The following is a 10373-nucleotide window of genomic DNA, read 5'->3' as shown; positions in this document are numbered from 1 at the left end:
CCCACAATGAGAATTTCTAGGAAACTCTTAATCACACAATGTGAGTTTCCAGGAGACCCACAAAGCTTCGATGGCATGAAAGGCAATAGAAATATTAATATCAACAGAAACAGAAACAATAACAACAAAGAAGTACATGAATTGGTAAAATCCTTAGCAACCTCAAGAATGGTATATAGCTCCCATTTATTGAGTGTGTATTATATAGTAGGTGCCCTGCATGTTTCCTTCCATAGATTCTTCCAGCATCCTATGAGCTGCAAGTTATCCTGCCCATTTTACGGTTTAGGAACCCACAGCTAAGAAGACTTAAGTAACTTGCCCAGGGTACACCAGTTGTAAGTGGCAGAGGTGGGTTCAAAACCAAGGCTCCAAAATTGATGCTCTTAAACATAATGAACATTTGCTGTTTTGCAGTTAATTGCTTAAACCAGATGAAATAATATGATGAGTTAAGTTGACAAAATCTACATCAATCAGAATGCCAGTTATACCATCTCTAACTACAAATAGCCATTCTTAGATGTAGGCTTAATATTGCTTTAGTAATTTCTTTGGGAAAGGTGTAGTGTAGTTTTTGAACTTTTTTGACCAGGTCCTTTGTAAGATATCAAAAGTCCACTGAAACCCAAGATACAAGTACGTAAATGCGTTGTGTTGTGTGTGTGTGTACGTTGGAGATTAAAGTCACAAAGCTTACTCACTGAGGTAGGGACTTTGATCTCTCGTATTCTATTTGTTCTGTTAGTGCTGATCCTAACCCACTATCCTAATTTCCTGACACACTAATGGGTCAAAACCCACCCACCATTTGAAGAGCCCTGGGATGTGCAAGGAATGTCTTCATAGGAGTGAAAACCCCTAGTCTTTTGCTCACCCCACCTGTGAATGTGAAAACTGGGCTCTCGCCAGCACACGGAGGTAGTGGGATTGGATCATTGCCAAGGCTTTTTTCTGTTTAAATCTACCACCAAGGATTTTCTACCTCGATGCAGGTGAGTTCTTGCCAGGTAATCAGGAAGGGCAGCACATTTCCCCCTCTGTGCCGTGCCGACTGCCTCCGCGCCCCTGTCCGTTTCCAAAGGGCTGCAGCCTTGTCAGCTGCTGGGCCCGAGGCCTTGTGTCTATCCACAACTGTTGTTCAGACCCTGCTGGCTCGGAATGCTGGCTCGGAATGCCAGTGCCCAGGATCTACCCGAAAGCCCTATCTAATCTTGGGAGCTTGAAGCAAGCAAGCAAGCAGCCTATTAACATTAACATGGATTTCCAGTTACATCTGTTTTATCTTTAAGGCCCCATCCAGTCAGACTTCTGCACTCTAACAGATCTACTTTGCATTAGGACAAGCTTTTTGCATTGGGAAATGGAAACTCTGATTATATTTGGGGGGCAAAATTCCAAACTTCCTGAAAAGAGAGTGTGAACTTATTTACTAGTCCATTAATGTAAAGGAGAATTTAAAGGCAGTATACTCACTTGTGGAGAGAGAAGGGTCTCTGAACTCCAATCCCAAAATGGTTTTTGAAAACAAAAAGGAGCTCAAAGCTTTGTGGCAAAGTCTCTTAAATCAGAAAGATAACTATCTGTATAATTTCTTTGTGTGCACTAAATAAATGCACACACATACACATGCAGACACACCCACAAAACTCTACCAAAGGTGATGTTATTAAATGAGGACTCCCAGGTGGTGAAGTCTGGGTAGTACAGATACTTAAGGAGTTAAAGCTGAATAAGAAATATTGTGAAGACTGCAGGAGATTTGCACCTGTCCATTTGCAGGATTCTATGACTGGGCACCTGAGAGCAGACAACCAGAACACCCTGCAGGGCCATTGGGCACTTACCTTCTTTTTTTAAAGATTTTATTTATCTATCTTATAGAGGGGAAGGGAAGGAGAGAGGGAGAGAAATATCAATGGATGGTTGCCTCTGGTGTGTCCCCTGCCGGGAACTGGCCTGCAACCCAGGTATGTGCCCTGGGAATTGAACCGAGATCATCTGGTTTGCAGGCCGGCACTCAATCCACTGAGCTACACCAGCCAGGGCAGCACTTACCTTCTGACACCGAGGGAGAAAGCAGTAGCACTTTAAGTGAGTTCTCATTCCATTATACACGTTTTCACTGCACAGCACCTGATAGGTACTTTTTAATAAACTTGAAAGAAGAAGGTAAGGTAGACTAATAAACAGAAACTGCGAAAGATTCTTATTAGTAAGATTACCTGCATAGATTTTAAATTAAAGAGAAGATTACAGCTAATATTTTAAATACAGAACACTACTGTGAGAAACACGTATTAAGGTTGCATTTAGTATGTTCCTCAAAGAACTAGGTCACATTCCTATTAATAATATCAAATAATGACAATTGTATCAATTATCACGGACCAGGATTTGCTCTTTAACACTTCACTATTTCATAGTGCAGCCTACACCTTAAGAAATGTCTGCATTAATTCTACACACCCGGCAGAATTTGCTAAGTGTTACATGGTACACATCAAAGTCTGGGGAAACTAGTGAGCATTAATACCATAATAACATAGAAGTCATCAGACCACATTTCATAGTTTTATTGAGAGTTTTTAGTTGTAGTTGTCTATTGTAGGTACACTTCTAGTGACCACGATTGTATTTAGGCTCTGCTGTTATTATCAATAGCAGATGCAAATTCGGCTGCCATGCTTTGGACACACGCACACGATATTGTACACTCCTGCATGCAAACGTATAGGCAATGTACATTCCTTTTGAAGAAAACAATTGTGCACAATTAGGTGGGAGTCTGTTAAGCTACCATTGACTCAGATAAACCTGAGAAAGCACAAAATGTCAAGTAATACTGTTTCCATACCGCTCATTTAATGGCACTAATGATCACAAAGAAACCTACTCAATTGTCTACATTAAATCACTGATAATATAAAAATAAACATTTTTGCAAAAGCACTGAAACATACTAGATTTCAACTTCACAAATTTTGATATGTCACATATATTCCCCTTCATATTAATTTGTCATTATGTATACAATACAATGTACAACAGAATAAAAAATGTAACAGACTTCAGCAGCCAAATATATAATAATACAGTCATCACTATTAAACTTGGAATTAAAGTCATCAACTGAACAAACAATTGAAAATCAATAGCAGTGTTAAACTTGCTGGTAGTGTGTTATTTAGAAACTCCACCTCAAAGCAATTAAGATTGGACTATTTCGCCTTAAAAAGAAATACAGCACAAAAATGTAAGAAGAACTGAGCATGGTCACTGACTATGCCCGGTGCCTCTTTCTCTCCCCGTCTCCCTCAAGTTTTTCTTTAAATTCTAATGTGATTTTGATAATGCCCATCTCACCAGACATCTAATATGGAAGAGCTCTATTTTGAATTTAGGACAAGTATATTGCATTTGGAAATAAAAGCTCTGGTCATTTTTGAGGGCACAATTCTAAATGTTCTTAAAACACAATAGAAACTTTTCTATAACATTGTATAAAATGTAGACAGTACAGACACAGATGTGTTGTACTTGCTATTGATCTTATGACAGTTTGACAACAAATTCTGTCTGTATAGAAAAAATTTTAAATAAAAAGAAAAACGTGCAAAAGCATTTCTAGAGAAAATTAACTACTTGTATCACAGATTTTCATATTTTAGGTCAAAAAATCTGAAGACAAACATTTCAAGATGCTAGTCTTTGAAAAGCATCATAATTTACAATAACTCATCTTATCTATGCATCATATATTACGTAAAATATACCACTGGGACATTAATATTATACACTGTAATAAATAAAATTTACATCAGTATGTTGGACCTTTCAAGAAAGTCTTTCAATCTGTGCAACTGAAGAACTATAAGCTTCATTAATAAATACTATATGACAGCCACAACTGACCAGCAAAGTTAAAGCTTCAAGAGATCTCTAACTAGTTACATGGCTCTATTGCAGCCAATCGGATTCCAGCTGCTGTAAGCACTGACCTCTTTTGTATCCAAAGGCAGGTTAAAATACCCCTGAAGGGGACTGAGAGAAATTTACAAGTTCTAGGTCCACATGGCTGGATTTCATGAGAATCTTTAGCCAAGGACTGGAATCCAAGAGTCCTGCAGAGTACAGCAGCAGATTTCATGCACCTCTGGCTGTCTGTAGTTCTAATGTTTCCACATCCCCCAAGGCCCCAACAGCTAGATGTTATCCAACCTTTTTAACACAAAGAATGGTCTTGAAAGGGTCACAATTCCAAAGCTGGCTGAGTGGCAATGTTATGGTTTTAACTCTGAATTCTACTCATGCTGTGTCTCTTCTTGGTTTGTCCTTCTCACCATTGCAATGCAAACATGTCGATGTTCAAAGTGTCAAAGACGTACTTTGTGTGTCATAAAACACCTTGGACTTGGCATTAAAATAATTTTGTATTGTGAAATTTAGTTAATGGATAAATCCTATGATTTCAGCAGTTCTTTCATCAAATGCCAACAGACTTCTTCTGTTTTCATTACAACAGTTAATAATATCATCACATGTCAAGAATCAGATTTTAAGATCACTGCTTCATCCTGACCCTCTTTATGTTTTCACCATGAACACAGACACTTCCCAGAGAGCTTTTTTGCCTGCAAGGAGTTAGTGAGATCATCCTTGTTTCTATCTGACATGCATTCACATGTCACTATTGTCTACTGCATGATGTATGAAGCTGAAGAAGAAACACTCTGGGGAAAAGAACATGCCAAGAAGTAAAAGGACATTTCTAGTCACTGTCCATCTCCTCAATGGATCCATACTCTATAAGAAGTTCTCTGGTAGCTGAAACAATTATCCTTAACACAGACTGTAAAATTATGCTGGATATTCTGAGACCTAAAAGGAAGAAAACTGAAGTAAATGACAAGGAAATGCTACAGAAATGTGTTCCACTAGCCTTTGAGTTTAAGGATCGATCGCTTTGAAATTGCACTTTTGTTCAACTTAGTGATACTAAACTTGTCTCAATAAACATGATGCATGACAGGGACAATATGGTGATAACATGTTTTAGATTTCTTCCTCGAGGGTTCCACAACACACAGTCCTGTAGGACTCGAACCAACTGAGAACCTGGCTAAACCTCCTCTTTCCTCAAAATGCATAAGTATAAGTGAGACATTTAAAATGTTTCTTCTACAGTAATTCTGTGCATGAATACTGAACATGTAGAAAAAGAACCACCTTTTAGAAAGCTAAACACAGTTTTTCTTTGTTGGTCTTAGTGGCCTGACACTGGATACACTTAAGTAATTCTAAGAAGAAACTGAAGGTCTCATAAACTCACCATCTATCCAGGTATTGCACAAATTGAAAGCAATCCTTGACTTACCTGTCACTGTGTCCCACAGGTTCCTGCCTTAAGGCACAACCCCCAGTTATTTTATTTATAAAGTGCTTTCAAACAAGTTATGCCACCCTGAGTAGCAGACTCTCATGTTGGCTTTATTGAGCTTTTCACAATTAAACATCCTTTTGACACCACACTTACTTGTTTGGAGCTGTAAGCTGTGTTACCTCAACTCATTATTCTAGAATTTGAGTTGAGGTCATTTCTAATACATAGAATTTAAAGTTTTAAGGGCTAGAAACACAGCAATTCAATTCTCATTAAAATGTTACTAAAACTATTGTAATATTTTACACGTTTCTCATTATTGCTTGGCAGAGAAAAAATATGTAGGAAACACTGCCCAGTGGTCCTCTTAGAAACTTTTGACAGTGTGATTGAGTAGTCTGTACAACTCACTTCTCACGGCTGGGGTATCTTAGTTACTTAAAATTTCATTATCCTTATATCTCTTTCTCAAATATTTCAATTTTTCCCTTGAAATATGAGGATCTAAGATCTAATAAAGGATTGTAGTTTCTATACCAACACAACCTTCACAAATTCCACCTTCTTCTCATTGCATTTAATGTTTTCTTTCATTTCAAAGAAGCAAAAAGCACCTTTACACCATGACTTTAATTTAAAGTCCTTAATCTAAAAATGTCTTCTCCCCACTCTCTGTTGCCTCGGACATTTTAGACCACGCTTCTAGAATATGCCTTGTGACTGTAACCACTCTCCCTCTGATAACACCGTCCTCCTGCCCAACAGCTCTCAACTTGCTGACGGTTAGTCAGCTTTGGTCTGTACTTTATCTGTGATTTTTCAGGACTGTTTTTACAGATGTGAGTGAGCATCTGCGCTGGCACACAAACACACTCCAGCAGCAGTGATGCAAGTCCATAAACGCTCTTTGTCACAGGAAGTCTAGCAGCGTTCACGCTGTTTACAAGGAAAGGACACGCACTCGGACGATTCTGAATGCATTTTACCTATGGATGATCTATGCAGGCTTCCATCATCAAACACTTAGCATCCAATACAGAGTGAGCAATTTTCCAGAAGTAACTGGATGATCACTTTTTAGGCTTTTAAATTCATTGGCTTTCCTTTTCTATTCAAGTCCCCAAGAAACTAAGTCAGTTACCACCCATACTAATCAGACCAAAAATGACTCCCCCCCCAAGAGCTCTGTTCACCTGACACTGAGTGAATCAAATTTTTCTCTTTGCTATATACTCTGCTAACTTTAACAATGCGGAGCTTCAATTTGGTCACCCCATGGACTATCAAAAACATTAAAGACTAGATGAATGGTACACTTAAGTCTCAGGTGGTCAATTTCCTCAGAGAAATTATTAATAGCAAAATAGCTCCAACACTCAAGTGCACTTTACTCAGAAACACTTGTAAAATTTAAAGGCAGAAGAGAAGGTAAATATTTAACTAGAGTAGAATTATTTTATTATACATACTTCTGGTGAGAAAGAAGGGAGGTCTTGAGAGCAACCCAAACAAACTTAAGTGTGTGTGTGGACATTTCCAGTTCTATTCTTCTTTTAACTCACTAACTTCTTGGTTTGATTTTTCTCTAAACTTTCAGAAACTTAAAGGGGGTGGGGGAAGCACATGGCTCTATTAAGCATCCTACCATGTTACAACAGTGGGTGTTTGGGGATTCTTGCATCCTCACAAGCTTGTGTCTCCATTCTGCTTGAACTCAGATAAAATATTGAGGGTCATGTCTTCACTCTTGGACTGCAAATTTGCCTCGCTTCTTCTGGAGGCTTTCCGGGTCGCTCGGGAGAGTCTCCTTCTGAAAGTATCTCCTGCCAAGAAATAGAGAATGGGATCCACACAGCTGTTGAGACTTGCTAGACCTCTTGTCACCTGATAAGTAGCATAAACCCTGTCATTGAAAGCACACATTTCTGGGGTCTGAAAATCCAGCCGGGCCCTCAAATTCATCGTTTTCATTACATGGAAAGGGATATAAGACACCCCAAAAACAGCCAGTACAATAATCACCAGGTAAATTGATTTCCTTCTCAGAGGTGAGTTGTCCAGGTCATTGTAGATCAAAGCTTTCACAATTAATCCGTAACAGCCCAGAATCAGCACCAAGGGGACACAGAACATGGCCACAGTCGTGCACATGCTGTAGATGAAATAGCTTCGCAGGTACTCGTCTGAGGTGGTGTCATAGCAGGTGGTGGTTTTGTTTTTCCGGACCTGGGTGCCGGTGTAGAAGAGGATGGGGGAGATGCCCACGACCACCACGAGCCACACCAGCACGCTGATGTAGATGGCGTTCTTCTTCTTGAGCCTGCCCAGGGACTTGAGCGGATACACCACGCCGCTGTAGCGGTGCACGCTGATGCAGGTCAGGAACAAGATGCTGCCATAGAGGTTCACGTGGAAGATGAACCTCTGCAGCTTACACATGGCATCCCCGAAGATCCAGTCTGTCTTATTAAAGTAGTAGAAGATGAGCGCGGGCAGAGTCAGCACGTACAAGAAGTCAGCCAAGGCCAAGTTGAACATGTACACGGAGATGCCGCTCCACGGCTTCATGTGGAAGACGAACATCCAGATGGCCACGCTGTTGCCCAGGAAGCCGATGATGAACACCAAAATGTAGACAGCCGGCAGGTAGTAGAACTGGAAGCCCGTCTTGGTCAGCGAGCAAGTGTACGTGGGGGTGACCGCAGCGACGGAGGCTACCGTGCTGTTTCCCCAGGGAGAGCCCGGGCCGCCCACAAAGAGAGCGTCTGTCCCGTTGGGGACAGCGGACCAGAGCACCTCGGTCATTCTGTCCTCCCGGACTTAGGCGGAGGCTCCAAGGGACAAGCGGCGGCGGCGCGAGGGCGGCTGCGGTGGCGAGGGGAGCTGCGAGCATCGGAAAAGCGGGCGAGCGGGAGGGAGCGGGCACCGGGGATCCCCGCGGGAGGGGGCACGCCGGGGTTCGCCCACGCTGGCTCCGGCTCCAGGTTCCCCGAGGGCCATGAAATCCACCGGGGAGCAGGACCGAACCAAGCTGGCGGGAGGGCCAGCAACTTCCCAGTCTGGCTGGCAGCGCCTAAATTACCCAACGGGGAGCACAAGGCACCGCCAGCCTCCCACAACTTTCCAATTGCGCTTTCCCGAGGGGTGGCTAGTCCCCGCCGGAGGCTCACCGAGGTCCAGCCGAACTCACGTGTTGCGTTCGGGCATGGAGACTGAGTTCCCCAGCCTCCTTCCCCCAGCGATCAACTTCGTTTGGACATCTTCCTTCTCCCAACCTTGCAAGCGAACAGCTCGCCCCTCGCCGGGGTCCGGGGTCCGGGGTCCGCGCCGGTTCCGAGTGACTGCAGACTCCTGCACTTTGGGATCTCGGCCGTTTCTCTTCAGTTCTGCTCCGGGGTCCCTCTGCAGGCCCTGCAAGGTCCCGAGTGCAGGGGGCAGGCGGAGAGCCCGGCTCCCGCGAGCGTGGGCGGAGTTTGGGCACCCGGGCGCTCGGAGGGAGGCAAGGGGCGTGTCCCCCCACCCTGCCAGCAACCCTGGCCACCAGCCCGAGCTCAGCCAGAGCTTCGCCCCGAACCCCTGCGTTTTCTGGGAATCCAGTCTCCAAGGTGGCGGGGAGCGCTCAAAGGCAGCCTCGCCGCTGCTGCGGGGTCCGCGACCAGGACTAGGGGCGCTCCGGATCAGTGTTTGCTGCGGAGGAGCGACTGGCAGAGAGAGCTGCCTTCGCTCTTCCGCCACTATCTCGGCGAAGAGAAGTTGCTGACACACAGGAAATCCTTCTGACTGCTCAGAGCCTCTTGCCTACAGCCCGAGAGCCCACCCGTCGGAGGCAGAAGTCTCTAGGGCCCTCTCCGACTACGCCAGGTGTTCGCAGGTTCCAAGCAGCGAGCCGGGCCCCGCCGGGAACGCCCTGGCTTTGCTGTGCGCCTCTGCACCCAGACCAGATTGCTGGCACAAGCAGGAACTAGCAAGCTCTCTTGCTAGTCCAAGAGAGCCCCAACATTTAAAGGCGAGAGTGTTGGGAGGGGGATGAAGATAATCTCTTTCTGCCCCTCTAATCTGCTTTGTGCTTTTTCTATCAATATTGATGTTCTCAACCAAATGCTAATAAACAGACACCACTGGTAAAGTCAACTTGAGAATTTCTAGAAGGGCTCTGTAAAAATATTAGTTTATAGTACACGCTGCCCCAGCACAGTTTAACTTGATGCCTATCGCCTACTGACAACGCAAGCTCCCCAAATTCTCCTCTGCAGTACATTTTATTAATGATCAGAGGCTGCAATAAAAGGCAATTTTAAAATATTGTTTTAGGAATAACTTGAATATTAAATACATTTTATATAAAATAGATGTACAGGACCATTAGAACCCAAAATGGTTAAGGTATGGTTTGGGGGTTTATTACCAATCCTGTCTTGTAAGCAATTAGTCACAATTATCTCTAGTAAGTGCCTTAACAATATAAGTTGGGGATTCCTTAAATACTACGGTTTTTTGAAAAACTTGTTTTCATGGTTTGATTGCACCAAAAATTTAGCCATTACATTTCAAGATTGTATTTAAGTTTAATTGGAAAGTAAGTGAATTATTAGCTGTTCAGAGACATATTTTAATGGGCCCACACAGGAATGTAACCTAGCACTTCTTGACATTTACTAATTAGTGGAATATTTTATATGAAATATTTGCAAAAGCTTTTTCTCTTGGAGGAAAAAGAATCCAAAAAGAAAAAAAATCTGCAAACCACATACCATAAAGATTTCTTGCTGGTCCTAGATGTTACATGGCAATTTTCTTTTTAAAAAGTGCTCGGGAAAATCAAGAACTGCTCTGATAACACAAAGGAAAATTACCTACAAGACCCAAATGGTCCTTTAGAGAAACACGTATAGAAAGGACCAGATCTAAACCCATGGCACTGTGAACAAAATAGTATTCTGAATTGCGGTCAATTGGACAGCAGGAAAAGAAATATTTAAGCTGGAGTGAA

The 10373-nt window shown here is 42.7% G+C and overlaps 1 protein-coding gene across 2 annotated transcripts; it reads right to left on the bottom strand.

Moving 5' to 3' along the window:
• Positions 1-2561: 2561 nt before the first annotated feature.
• Positions 2562-8715, bottom strand: P2RY1 (purinergic receptor P2Y1). 2 transcript variants are annotated; one of them, XR_005066309.1, is made up of 2 exons: positions 6853-8715; positions 2562-4881 (listed from the first exon to the last, which is right to left on the bottom strand). XR_005066309.1 is itself a non-coding variant. In XM_037044806.1 (2 exons), the coding sequence occupies exon 1, from the start codon at positions 8186-8188 to the stop codon at positions 7067-7069; it is 1122 nt and encodes a 373-aa protein (XP_036900701.1). In that variant the 5' UTR covers positions 8189-8715; the 3' UTR covers positions 2562-4881; positions 7029-7066. The 2 variants fall into 2 exon arrangements, 1 of the variants encoding a protein (XP_036900701.1); XM_037044806.1 differs by having other exon boundaries at positions 7029-8715.
• Between the last annotated feature and the right edge of the window lie 1658 nt (positions 8716-10373).

This window comes from Sturnira hondurensis, unplaced genomic scaffold (assembly GCF_014824575.4).
Source record: "Sturnira hondurensis isolate 20B ecotype Veracruz unplaced genomic scaffold, ASM1482457v3 Scaffold0004152, whole genome shotgun sequence".
NCBI classification, from domain to species: Eukaryota; Metazoa; Chordata; class Mammalia; order Chiroptera; family Phyllostomidae; genus Sturnira; species Sturnira hondurensis.
This window is presented reverse-complemented; position numbering and strand designations above follow the sequence as displayed.